Source organism: Seriola lalandi, unplaced genomic scaffold (assembly GCF_002814215.2).
Source record: "Seriola lalandi dorsalis isolate HSWRI2012SDOR001 ecotype SW California unplaced genomic scaffold, Sedor1 jcf7180002055009, whole genome shotgun sequence".
In the NCBI taxonomy this organism is placed as follows: Eukaryota; Metazoa; Chordata; class Actinopteri; order Carangiformes; family Carangidae; genus Seriola; species Seriola lalandi.
In genome coordinates, this window is record NW_019525552.1 from 298,668 (window position 1) to 313,469 (window position 14,802).

General features: G+C 41.3%; 1 protein-coding gene across 1 annotated transcript in view; it reads right to left on the reverse strand.

The window, feature by feature from the left end:
* aig1 (androgen-induced 1 (H. sapiens)) overlaps nt 1–12,793 on the reverse strand; it is a 19,056-nt gene extending 6,263 nt beyond the window's left edge. Inside the window, exons 1-3 of the mRNA XM_023397511.2 lie at nt 12,481–12,793; nt 6,609–6,764; nt 3,584–3,685 (exon numbers count right to left, since the gene is read on the reverse strand). Coding sequence (XP_023253279.1) covers nt 3,584–3,685; nt 6,609–6,764; nt 12,481–12,621 — 399 coding nt within the window. The 5' untranslated portion in view covers nt 12,622–12,793. The remainder of the gene's footprint in view (nt 1–3,583; nt 3,686–6,608; nt 6,765–12,480) is intronic.
* Nucleotides 12,794–14,802: the final 2,009 nt, after the last annotated feature.

Below are 14,802 nucleotides of genomic sequence, written 5' to 3' on the forward strand. Positions count from 1 at the left end.
AGTGAGTGAGTGAGTGAGTGAGTGAGTGAGTGAGTGAGTGAGTGAGTGAGTGAGTGAATGAGTGAATGAGTGAGTGAGTGAATGAGTGAGTGAGTGTGAGAGAATGTACCCAAACCGACAGTGATTCACCAGATGTGAACGAACAGCTGATTATCGGCCAGCAGAGCAGAGAGCATTGTGTGTGTGTGTGTCACAGGTCAATGGCGTCAGACTCAGTGTGAGACTAACACACACACACACACACACACACACACACACACACACACACACACACACACACTTAGCTATGCTTGTGAGGAGACAGTAACTCATTTAACTGTGGAACTAAAAGACAAAAAATGGTAAAAGTTGAGTTTTTGTTTTGATCAGTGTTTTTCTCTTAGTAACCGACACTGAGCAGAAAAGGACCCCGCCCTGAATCAGTCTGTGTGATGCTGGAAGAAACTGAGAAAAAGGGTTTAAATACTTTGTCAGAGGAAAAGAAAATCTGTCTGCTGTCAAAGGCTCTTTAGTTTGAAGTAAATACACCAACCATCATATTTCAGACCTGTCAACACGACGTGTATTTACCTCTTCAGGCCTCTACAGCTTTTCAAATCACACTCTCTGATCATAGCTAACCTGTGACAGAGGCTCCACAGGACAGTGTATATGTCTGTGTCTAAAGTTGGGAATCACTGGGTTATCAGATAAAGCTCAGTCATTCCCAGTACGAGTAAACAGAGGTGTGTAGTGTCACTGGTTGGTCGGCTGAGTGTCGGGGTTACCTGATTGGTCGTCGCTCTTTCAAAATGATTTTGTGCAACAAACCTTAGCGTCTTTCCGTAGAAGAGGAACACCTCTCACACAGCGGCTGATATCAATGAGCTTCTAACTCAGTCGGATGAAACCAGCTGACACTAGACTGGACGTAACTAGGACGCTGAAAGTTTGGTCGAACTTTTGTTTTTGATATCTCATCTTTTTCTGATTTGTTACCACCGAACTGTTTCCACAGTTGCTTCTACTAAAAAGCTTAAAGCTCCATCCAGTCTAAAGGTCTCTGTCCATGTTCAGGTTCTATATTAATACTGTGAAAGTATCAGTCAGCCAATCAGAGGAGAGGCTCAGAGCCTCCTCTCTTCTGATTGGCTCACAGACCTGTTGTTACTAGAGCTGCAGGGAGAAGCCTGAGAGAGGAGATGTAAAACTACACTGAGATGGTTTTTATATCTTCTGATGGATCAACACTTCAAATAAAACACAGAAGAAGAAAACATGGAGCTTTAAAAGTCGTATCCTGTCTGAACTTTTATCGGAAGTGTGATTAGCTTCATATCTGTTCATCTACATTCACAGTGAGGGAAGAAGCTGCTTAACTTCAACCTCAAACTCAATAACAAACTGCAGCGGCTGTTAGAGGAAATAAAGAATGGAAGTTAATGAGTTTTCAGGAATCACATCAAGTGCATAAGTATCAGATAATGGAGCAACAACAAGTCTGCAGTCAATCTTCACTTGTTCTCTTTCAATTACTCCACTGGCAGCCCTGCTGCATCTTTTCCTCTCGTTCGCTCAGCATCGCTCGACCCCTCCCTCCTCCGATGGGAATGGCGACACGGTTGCCGTGGCAGCCAGCATAAACAAACAACAGCGATACCATGGAATACCGCAAAATATTTACAACCACTGGACACACACACACGCGTCTCTCCCATCGCACACACAATGTTACACAAAGGCCTGCGCACGTGCACAGACCTCCTCACGTTTTCTGTCTCTAACACACACACACACACACACACACACACACACAAAAACGGCCGTTGGTGGTGTTCTAGTTGTTTTGGTCCTTGGCGACGGCGCCATAGCAACCACTCAGCTTATTACATCACCTCCTGGAGTAGGAGAAGAGACACCAAACAGACGCACAAGCTGTCTTTGTCTCTTTCGATTTCAGAGTAGTGTTGTGGGATTAATAGTTTAAAAACATGACACACACACCTCCTCACCTCACGCCGCTCTGCGGACGGCGCTCTGGCTCAAGGAAGTTTGATGAGGAGGTTTTTTTGCATACTGCAGTCAGGGCGCTGGAAAAATGTTGAGATAATCTCAGCGGCTGATTGAAACGCACACACAGCTGACGGCGTTATCAGTCAGGTGACAGGCGCGGTGTGTGTCAGTCGCTGTCTAAACATTAGATTAAACCCGCTTCCTCTAGATGGTGAATCAAAGCCAACGACCCGCGAACAGCTCTATTCAAATCCAGAGGTTCACCAGCTCCGAATCTGACCACTGATAAGATAAGAGCTTTATGGAGCTTATGATCCACTGATATGAGTAATGACCCAAGCAGGACTCATTTTACATGTCCTGCCATGTAGAACATATATCATATACAAACATTATATAATATGAGGATCCATCAATCAATTTACAGCCACTGATCTGACACCAGAGCCGACGTATATGATGTAAATGCCTTGACCTGACCAACATGAACTGCGTGTAATGTATAGGAACAAACACATGTTCATTTACTACTGCACGCAAAAATTAATGAGACGCAGGAAACTGGAAAAGATGAAAGGAACGTCACATCTGGGATTTATTTAGAGATGATTGCTGAGTAGGTTCAGGTTCTGAGGTTTTGCAAAACTGGACCAGGAGCAGGACTCTTATATAATCCCCCACAGTGTGTCTGCCCCAAGCAGAAACCTCTGAGGATGAAACATGAAGAACCAGAAGCTGCAGTTCCTCTAACGGCCACTAGAGTCTGGCTCCAACAGTGAGTCAGTCCCCATAGACTCCCATGTTAAAATGTCCAACTTTACAGCAGAAATAAACATGTTTACAGCCTGGTACAAAAACAGTTTTGGTCTCTAGAGCTTCATGACACCTGTTTACATTTTATTAAGGACTAAAGTTATGGAGGATTGAGGGTGTTGCCTCTTTGAGTGACAGGTGTGTGAGCGTATGCACCAAAGTCTCAGCTCCACACACGCCCCTCCTCTTTGACTATTTATGCATTAGCTGGGAGTTAGGGGGCGGAGTCAGACACTGCAAAGATGGCGACGGTGGAGCAGCTCACTCTGAGCTTCAGAAACCTGTGAGTGAAGTCAGAGGCGACGGCCATCTTTGTTTACAGTCTGATCTGCCCTGGGGTTTCCTCCCAGTTTGTATTAATAAAAGGACTTTTAATATAGTAATTGAATATGTTTTAACTGTCTTTGTATTGATTGATTGATTGAATGATTGACTGCTGTTAGTTTATCTAGTTTATGTTATCCTTCTGGTTTCAACAGCATCATTAATGTCATTTATTACTGTATAAGTTATGTTCTGTAATGTCAGTGCTCCATGTTGCTGCTCGTATCGTAGAGATTCACAGATTTTTAATCCCAGTGAGGCATGTTCCTGGTTAAATTTAAATTAATTATTATCATATCCGCTCACTCTTCACCGCTACCGTTCGGTACAACACCTGTATCAACCTGCCTGCTGCGCAAATATGAGGCAGTGACCCGTTTCTATTGACGACGGGTCAGTGAAGTGGTTTCATTAATGGAGACAACGAATCAGTAAATTGAAACAGAAAACTCACCATGCCGTGGTTGAGCCACTGAGGAATGAAGTTGTCCAGTAGTCTGGGGTAGACCAGGTCTCTGTCGTACAGGTACAGACTCCAGAACGTAAAGACCACGAACTTAAAGAGACAGAAAGAAAAAACACAAACACAAAGTTAGTGCTCATCAGTCCTTATACAACACATGTTAACACCAAACAGCTGCACACAAACCCTGAGATGAAAGATGAGGAGACTGGTGCTGTCTCTCAGCCTTTCTTCTAGACTGGTCAGTAAACAGCTGTTAATGCTAACGTTAGCTACGTGGCAATAGCAAAAACTTAGATGTAGCGCCTTTAAATCTTGGCACGCTAATGTTCACATTAATCCGAACCCAAAGCTAAAGAACCAAAGCTTGAAAACATGTCTAATTTAATTGACGTAAACACCCTGAGGCCAAACTTCACAGGTTTTCCCTCCATAAGTAGCAAAGATTCATCGTCTCGCATCACAAACCCACTAACATGGCTGCTGACATTTAGGTTTTTTTTGAGGCCCAGAACATCCTGATGGTCGACCACCGTCTGTCCCACACTTCCTGAACGCACCATAAGCGAACACATCCTTGGTCTAATGTATCTCCAGCAGCCGGTCTGGACCCGGGCCAGACCATGTTATGTAGGACGGGGGTGGAATTACCTGCCCGTCATCTGGGTTCCAGTTAGAGGCATCTGAACCAACACCCCCCCCCATTGTACCCTGACCGGCATGTTCTCTGCTTTCAACAGGCCGGTGGTGGCAGGAAACACACACACACACACACACACACACACACACACACACACACAGACACACACACAGACACACACACACACACACACACACACTTCATTCTTGTATGCCACATATTTTCCACACTGCTAGCTGCCCATATGGACATGCACGTACATATATGTATAATATATGCACCTGCACACTCACTACAACACACACACACATACACACACACACACACACACACACACATACACTGACACACACACACACACACACACACAAACACACTCTCTATCCATATCAGTCAGACTAGGTTTCCAGACATTAGCTGTGGTGATAATCATGTCTATTGTACTGTGTGTAAACTGAACTCTGTGTCCAACTCGTGGCACCACGCCAGCTGACTGGGTCTATAGGTGTGTGTGTGTGTGTGTGTGTGTGTGTGTGTGTGTGTGTGTGTGTGTGTGTGTCAGACAGAGAAGATGTGTGTTGTAGCATTGACGGTGCCAGCGATCTAACTGGCACTGATGTTGCTCGGGGCATTTAGCTATCAACCGTGTGTGATTAGAGTGTGTGGGTGTAGAGTATGCATATTCATGACTGTGTGTGTGTGTGTGTGTGTGTGTGTGTGTGTGTGTGTGTGTATGTGTGCAAGTGTGTCGAAACTTAGGATATGGTTGCTGTCAGACAGGTTCCTCAGTGCAGTGCCACAGGGCAACTTGCCAACTGAAATCTTGAATAGAAGTGTGTGTGTGTGTGTGTGTGTGTGTGTGTGTGTGTGTGTGTGTGTGTGTGTGTGTGTACCATGTGAGTAGTGTTGTGAGAACAGCCTGAGGATCAGACAGAGGTCACCGTCTGGCTGTCTGAAGCAACACACCGTTTCCTCTGTTCCGTTTATTCACAGTGAGATTTAACTGAGCTGCTGAAGGTCCACACTCACACAGTGGACACACCACACCTGTCCACACCTGTCCACACCTGGTGTTAACATCCATCTCAGGTGATCAGATCACAAGTGGACAGCTCTGAGTTCAGGTGTGAACGCACACGACACGAATTTGAGATCCGATTCAGACGTGGTCTGGACCATGAGACCGCATACTTTTAGCATTGTGAATGTGACCTGGGTCACACCGAAGGACCGCCCACTCTACTGACGTCCTCTGAAGGACCGCCCACTCTACTGACGTCCTCTGAAGGACCGCCCACTCTACTGACATCGCACCACACCTCCTTGCCTCTCTCTCTCTCTCTCCTTGAAGAGTTCTGGAGATATCGCGTTCACAAGGACAAAATCATGTAATTTTCATCCAATCAATAAGTGGACGTTTGTGCCAAATTTGTTATTGACATACCGTGTTCACAAGGCCAAAACGGTGTCCTGACCTTTGACCACCAAAATCTCTCCATCCCCAAATATTTGAAACTGTAACTAAAGTTTTTTTGGTGGATGTTACAGAGAGAAATGATGAATTAATTAATTAATCAGGTTATTTTGTCCGTAAAGAGATTTATTTTTACAGCTGCTGTGGCAGGTTTCTTGTTTATTAATCAATCAATGATCTTAATTAACCATTACTTTGCTCTGGAGGGATAAATGTTGTTGACCTTTGACCTACAGACATGTTGTCTAACTGACCACACACACAACACGAACATGTCAGTGGGTCTAAACTGACAAAGCCTCTTCAGTTACGTTGCTGTGGAATCAGTGTAAACAGCTCATGTCTGTTTATTGGTGATTATTGTCACCTCTGATTGATCTCTCCGTTGTTTTCTTCCAATAACTGATTATTTGTTTGGACTATAAATGACTGATTTTAATAAAGCGGCGTGTTTGTTTGTGGATGGCCCCTGGAGTGACCTTTTATATAACTCAGAGATGCTGCTGAATAGTTTATTGTTGTTGTTAAGTAAAGCCCTCAGACTCGGCCTCGGGCTAACTGCACCATGTGACAAATTAAAAAGTCTGAATAAAAAGCGTCTTGTCTCACCGAGGTCTAAATGTATCGTGACTTAAACAAGGACTTTCAAACCTGACTGTGTTTTTTATGGGACTTATAAAAGAGGAAACCAACATTCAGGCCATTTGACACAAAAAATTTCCATAATTAGAGGTTTGTAGGAAACTGCTGTCACCACCCTGCAGAGGAGAGGAGAGAGCTGATTATACTGCAAACACATTACTCAAGCCTTTGATTCCTGCAAGCCAGGCTGATCCTACCCCAGGCTGTGTGTGTGTGTGTGTGTGTGTGTGTGTGTGTGTGTGTGTATCCATCCAGCTCACCGCTCCGACAGGGAAGGCCAGCACGGCCATCATCCAGTCCCTCAGGCCAATCAGCTTCCTCAGCTGCCGCTCCTGCTCCCTGCTGTCGCCTCCCTTCGTCAGCAGACTGGACACATCGATCAGGACGCACACGCCGAAAAACACCGCCTGGATCACCTGCACGAACACACACACAAGCACAGAGAGAGTTCAGTCCGCTTTTTAACATGACAAGCGCTTCACAGAGCGACGAAGGAAGAAAGAAAGGAAGAGCTTCGACTGTAAATTTTTAGCAGTAAGAAAAGAGGGAGAGAAGAAGAGTTCAGAGAGGACAGGATGAGCAAAACACTGCTCTGCCATCAAAGCCATCATTACATTTCATGGAGCAGCCACTTTTTCCTACGCCTGCTTCTCTTTCACTCAGTCGTTTCAAACATTATCCCAAAATCATTTGGGAGGCTCAGAGCCTCCTCTCTTCTGATTGGCTCACTGACCTGTTGTTACTAGAGCTGCAGAGAGAAGCCTGAGAGAGGAGATGTAAAACTACACTGAGATGATTTAAATATATCTTCTGGTGGATCAACACTTCAAATAAAAGTATAAAATATGGAGCTTTAATGCTGAAATCCAATAAACACAAAATCATGTGGCACCTTTAAAAGGGAGCGAGGCAGTCGCCCATCACCTAGCAACAGCGCTCTCAAACTAAATCCACTTGAATGCCAAACATATCCTGTACTTGACTTCCCATGTTAAAGCAGCACTTGTGTGTGAAGGCAGCAGATATTGTTGCTTCTGCAAATGTCACGAACACGACGTGACCTCGTCCACGTCTGAATAAAAGGGAAAGAGATTTTCATCAGCTGTACTTTTCTTTTCAAAACAGCAGGGACGCTCCAAAAAACATGAATATTTTAAAGAATCAGCAGAAAACTTAGCATCAAGTATTTCTAATTATTATTATTGTGGCTTATATAATTAAAGCTGCCGTCTAAAGAGCTGAGTGCAAATAAAACCGTGGATTAAAAGTGTGTTTCATCAGATCTTATGGATGAAATACAGTTTTGTACTCAACTCTTAAATATTAAGCACTATTGTGAAAACTGTGCTGCCATTTTAACGTTTCACAACGAAACAGGAAGTTGTTATAATAATAAGAGTTATACTCTTATAAAAAAGCAGTGCATACGCAGTTATACTCATAGCGCCACCTAATGGCAATAGCATCCACTTCAAACTTGGTCAGAAAATACTTACAGACCTTGATGGTACTTTATTGTGAAAGTTTTCACCATGAAACAGGAAGTTGCTATAACTATAATATACTTTGGGGCTGTCATCAACATCTGCATGCTACTATGACATCATTGTCAGAGCGCCACCTGTTGAAAACAGGAAGTAAGTGAGTGATAATCATTTGATTTATATGATGTTTTCACTCTTATATTGTGAATCTCAAACGCTCAAACTGAGGAGGAGCTGTCGTGGCCGTTGAGTGGACCAGCTCACTGTTTTAACCTCCGTCTCTGTGTAATGAAACACTCCCATCAATATGTTCACAATGATCGATCTGACCTTCTTTTCCAGAGGAAGATGGAGAGGATGCACACACCCATCCCCCACCCCTCCTCTACCTCTGGGAGGATCTGGTGTCGCCCAGTGGGTGAGGGAACGGCTGGATGTTGGGAGGCATTTTAAAGCTATCAGATGCCAGTTCATATATATATATATATGTGTGTGTGTGTGTGTGTGTGTAAATCATCTTATTGTCAGATTTAACGCTGCTACCCTGTCTAACGTAGCTTGCCTGCTACTTAGCTAGTGGCTCTCTATGAGAACTCAGCTAGCGATGATGCTCTGAACGCTAACAGCACGCTCCATCTCTTCTCTCAAATATTTGTGAAATGGATCTAAAAGCAATCGAGTCAGTGCAGCACCAATATGCAGGATCTCATGTTGCACACACACACACACACACACACACACACACACACACACACACACACACACACACACACACACACACGACTGAGAGCCAGATGCTGTAGCGGTGTGTGTTTCCTGGCTGCTGGTGTTTACAGGTCATTAAAAGCACAGTTAACCAGGAGGAGAGGTCTAATGTGGAAAATATGACACAGCTATTTCTCACGCTCACACACACACACACACACACACACACACACAGACACACACACACACACACGGTAAGTATGCACTTCAGAGGGGATTATTTTGCCTTAACTGAAACACATAATGATGTTTATTAGCCTTTTGGGCCAATTATCAATCAATATTTTATTAGATACATATGAGTTATTATCATTAATAGTAATAAATATCAAAGCAGAACAGTCGTAATAAGTATAACTGTTGTTATTGTTGTTGTTACTGTTGCTGTTTGTGTTTTTTTATTTGCTTTTTAAAGCCTGTAACAAAAACTTTTCCAAACTAAGGACAAAACCAAACGCTTGTGTTTGTATCACAGGACGAACCAGCAGCTTCATGAACAGAAGTGTAACATCGGTGTAAAGAAACAGCAGTGAGCAGCTACAGGGTTTATAACTCTGAACGCCTCACAGCGCTCAAAGAAAAATAACCAGAGGAGAAATAAGTCCTGAAATAAACAAAAATAAAACCATGAAAGGTGAATTGATTTGTTGTTACAGCTAGCTCTTGGCTCATGCTAAAGCTAACATGCTAACAGAACAGCCTCTTTGTGAACGTTTGTATACATGTATTGTTTCGTATGAATGGGATCTGTTGTGCGTTTGTGTCCTCTTCCAGTTTTTGTGTAAACTCCTTGATTTAATATTTCACTTGAGAATCAGTGACACAGGCTTCAGCTGTTACAAAGCTTTTACATGTGTGTTAAAGGGCACTGTTTATTTTAAAGAACCTCAGTGTTGATGTTTATGTTTTACCTTGAATTTAAAGCTGGAAGAAACTACACACATTACATTTGATGCATTTGTTTCTCCTGTGTAATAATGTTCATCTTTATAATCAGGTGCAGTGTAAAGCATTCATCTGTTGTGTGTGACTACGACAGCTCTTATATATATTATATATATTATATATATATATATATATATATATATATGTATATATATATATATAATATATTAAGAGTATTATTTTGTAGCCGTGTACCATATCTATAATAATGAATTCGTCTTGAGTCTGTCCCTGGAGTCGTGCCTCTCTCCAACCTTTCAAATATCTGGTCGAGATCTAGTGACTGCAAAATACATGGCATATGATTCCATCTTTATTTTATCTGTTAATTTCATAATTTTGCTCATTACACAAACCACCCTACATGCAACTCGTAGCAGCCACAAGACAGAAAGGAGCGTTTGGGTGAAATAAACCTTTAAAACTACACAGAAATGCGGCACTGCAGGAACATACTATTGGCTTTTATGGAAAAATATTATTTTAACTTTTAGTGTTTCATGCGTCATGTTTCACTTTCTGCGTTTGTTTTATTCTGTTTATAGTTTGTTTTATTCTCTTTCTTTTCATCTTTCTAACGTTGGGCTGTGACTGTGTCGGTCTGTTTGTTTTTGTCAAGTGTGTTATTGTGTGGACTGTTTTATGAGCTGCGCAGCTGCTGTAAGAACATTTTATAAAGCAAGACCCACCCAGGGGTTATTGATGTTTGATTTGGACTCTTCCTTTGACATTAAAAAATCTGCAATAACACAATAAGATAATATTTTTATATAACCCAAACTGGCAGATTAGGGTGGAATTAACAGTTATGTCACTGTCATCCTTTAGTAGAACAGACTGGGTTGTGCTGAACACGTTCTTTTATTATTATAAATATTATAGATTATAGATTATCTCTATATGATACATTTAACTTTACTGTAGGTCTGTTGTTCCAGGTTTTCTTTAAACTACATCTTTACTGTTACTCTCTTAGATAAAGTCACAGGTAGGTTTGTATTACAGCCACCAGTTTAAATGATATAAAATAAAACATGGCGTCATAGTTTCAGCATTCACCCACAGCTGAACCAGGATTTAAAACTGCATTGATTTAAGTCGCTTTTCTCAACACTGTCATCTTTAGTTTTCACTGTGCAAAGACTTTAAAGTTCAGTCATTGGATGTTTCTTGCCAAAATGCACCTTGGGAGTCGTAGTTAACGCCTACCTGGAGGTTTTTATGTATCTTCGACTTTCTATCAAAGAACCAGATATTCTCTGACTCAGTTCTTACTTTTTTTTTTTTTGTCCTGATGATTTAACCAGGAGAGTTTCATGTGGATCCAAGCTGCAGAGAGAGCTCCAACTGTGAGTCACTGAATACTGTCTATGGGAGAAATGAATGGGATTTCACTTCTGGAACCATGAGCGCCATAAATAACGATTCCCACATAGTAACACCATGAAAAATAAATTGACTGTGACTGCTGACTAGGGAAAAATGTCTAAAACTTTAGAAAGTTTTCTTTATCATTATTATTATTGTTATTATAAACCAGAAAATAAAGCCCTGACTGGTGCCTTCTGTGTATGGCAAAACGTTTTTGACAAAACTATTTTATGGAAACTATTTAAATGTTTTTGTACGGTGGCCCTGAGAGGTCAAAGCACTGCAACTTAAGAAAACACAGCAAGTAGACAAAACACAAACAAATTCAGGAAACATCATCAATTTAACAACACGTGCTGCAAATACTCACAACATAACGGAAGTGTTTCCAGGGGGACACTAAAAAGTGATGAACCTCACTAGGACACACTTGCATGGATGTATTATAGCCGAATACATGTATTATAAATCATCAATGTGCATTTATTGCTCAATGCTTTTAGCCTAAAAAATCACAAAGCATTCAACAACAAGTGCATCCTGCCTGGTTCATCACTGGTTTGAGTCCCCTGGAAACACTTCCTTTGTTGTCTGTGCTATTTGCTTGTGTTGTGAGTATTTGCAGCGCATGTGTTGTCAAATTGATGAAGACGTTTTCTGTATTTGTTTTGTCTGTTTGCATGTGTTTTCTCACATTGCAGCACACTGAGCTCTCAGGGCCACCATAGTTTTCTCTTTAAAAAGGCAAATCGCACAATAAAAGCAAATTAACTATAAATCTGGGTTGTAGCAATGTGAAAACCTCCCTTCAACCACAATTAAGTAAATTGAAGGACACAATTACTGATATCTATAAAATGGAGATAATAAATCACAGGATTAGGAATCTAGCAAAACTATTTGACATAAGATGGAAGATGATCCAGAAAACAAATATGATACAAAATAATATTAATAAAAAACAAATAAATAAAGGGAGAGGGTGAAAGAAAAGGGGGGGCAGAGGGAGGAGAAAGGAATAAGAACAGCTGTCTTATTCATTATTATATTATATTTCTCTGTCTCATCTTTATTTTTATTCATTTATTCATCTTCCTAAATTTTCTTGTTTAAATCAGCTTAAGTATGTTTTTGTTTTTTGTTTGTTTGTTTGTCTTGGGAGGGGATATATAATGAAAACCTCCCTTCAGCAAGGAAACTGGGAAACCCTTAGAGTCAGCAGTGTACGCGCGGCGCGCCCCCGCGCAGGGGAAGCATTTGTGACAGAGGTGCAGTCTGAAGCACTACACCTGTTCCGGTTCAGCCGCCACACACCGAGCTCACCGGTAAACCACGTTGGAGGCTTTAAAGCGACTCCAGACACATTCAGTGTAAATCACCGCAGTTTTACCGCCTCCTTCTTCACGAGCGGTGAATCAAAGACCGGAACAAAGAGGGCGGGAAGCGGAAACGGTGAACGAGCGTTTAAATCCAACGACAGCGAGAAGCGGAGTCTGCAGCGCGGCGAGCATTAAGCTAGCTCACCGGGCGGGGGGCTGTTAAACGGGGTGGGGGGGTTTGGTCTTACCAGGTCGATGAAGGTCAGAAACTTCCAGCTGCCGCCGTAGGTCTGGTGTGCCGGCATGTCCAGAGCTTTGTAGTGGCAGAGGATGGAGAAGTACGACATCAGGATGGCGACCCGGAGAACCTGCGAGGGGATCAGCGCCATGATGTTCGCTCCGTGACTGAGTTCACCTTCCCGCCTTTACCTCTCTGCACCGATATCCACCTGTCTCTCCGTCTGCCTTTAACCCCGTTTTCACCTGTGTGGACCTTCCCCCCTGTGTCTGCGTCTCCTGCCCCCCTCTGACTGTCTACTGCTTCCGTGTTATGATGATGATGATGATGATGATGATGATGATGCAAGGGGGAGGAGACCTGTCCTCCTGTCTGGCTGACTACACTACTACAGGGATACAGAACAAGCACAAAGAGGGTGTGAATACAGGTTTTAATTGATGAAACATGATTTCTTTCTAATTATGTTAAATAATAAAAACGTAATTATAATATTAGTACATTATTAAAGGCAGCTCTGGCCCGTAGAACCAACAGCAGTCAAGTCAACTTTATTTCTATAACAATATATCACAAATTTTAAAAGCAGCGTCTCTACTATAACTAAGGTTAGAGAGTATTAGGGCCACATTGAGAGAAAAAAAGAAATCTTAAATTATGAGAAAAAAGTTATAATATTATGAAGGAAAAGTTTTACTATGAGAATAAAGTCATAACTATGAAAAAAATTCATAATATTATGAAAATAAGGTCGGAATATTATGAGAAAAAAGCCAAAATAATTCAAGAAAAATGTGTCATCTGCATAAAAAAGCTGATTAATTGGGATTTATCCAACTTCACAGCTGACACCTGACTGCACTTTACTGGCAACTCAGACATTTTGTTTACACAATGGTTTAAATGACAGTTCAGAATAAACTGTTCTGGGAAGTACAAGACAGTGAACACAACTGTAACAGGCGTTATTTAAGAATATAGAAATATGAAAAATGTATCAAGTAATTACAGGTTTAAAAACAAGTAACATTATTAATAGTGCAGTTAAAGTGACTTTTCTTACTTTACTGTAGTAATGTTGAAACTAATGCAACTGGGCTGTTAAAATTTAAAGAACCATTCCTGCTGTTTTTGATTTAGGTCTTGTTTTCCTGATGGTGGCATGTCTTCAAATGTTTGCCGTGTATTTCATCACAGTTTTATGTAGCCGCAATACTAAATAATAAAAAAATAAATAAAAGCTCTGAGCATATGAAATATTATTTTCTAAATTGTTCTCAATAGAATGAGTGTGGTTCAGTGATACAGTGGGAAAACCAGTATTATTCAAACTAAAAGGAAGTGAATTAAACTGAGAGAACAGAGAGGATGCTGACAGACATTATAAAAAAAAAAAAGAGCCTCAGCAGGCGAGGGAAGAGGTGATACTGTTGCCATGGTAACGCTGAGTATAGCTACTCAGGCAGAAGTGTAGTGCTGTTTCTGCACTTACAGCTTTATGGACGGATGGACGGACACACGCACAGAAACACATTACACAAGTCATGTCACACTGTGTGGCCAGCCTGCACATGATTGTGTTTCTATATGTGTACACACATCGTCTCTGTGGGGATCAAACCTGTGACAAACTGTAATTAAGCTGCCACCTCTACCCGTAAGTCCAAAATACAGTGGAGTGCAAACTGGCATGTACATAAGTCTCTTTTTAAAGCAGCTATAACCAATATTCAGGCAGCTGTTTTCAGATAAAACATTTTTTCCTAATAATAAAATTAAGTGCCATTCAATGAAATATTAACACATGCTTAATATTGTAAAGTAAAACTTTTGTTTTGGAAAACAAAATAAAAAAAAACAGATTAAAAGCATCTCAAACTTCAACTTGCAGTATTTGTGTCAACATTGAATCTTTAAGTGTAAAGTAATGTTAAAAACCTGTAGAAGCACAATCTAAATACAATATTTACTGATTCAGATTCAGATCAATTTTCTTACATTTCTCATAAAATATAATAAACTGAAGAAATGCAAATTAAACAGTTAAGTCTCTGTATGTCGTCTTTCAACTAAAGTGGGGTTGGAAACTTAATTACAAATAACATACACACCACTATTGACTTTATAACACTTTTATTTAATATATTCAGATGTAAATTTACAATATCAAACAATTATTCACAAATAGTTCTTCAGAGCCCCGGGATGATCTGAAGAACTAAAACTGGCATTTCTCCATTGGTCTATCTGCCTGTTAATGTTCCTATAATGAGGAGGTGATGACGTCACCTCTGAAAGAGGGGGGCTGTGGAGCTGAGGGGGGGGGGGTCTG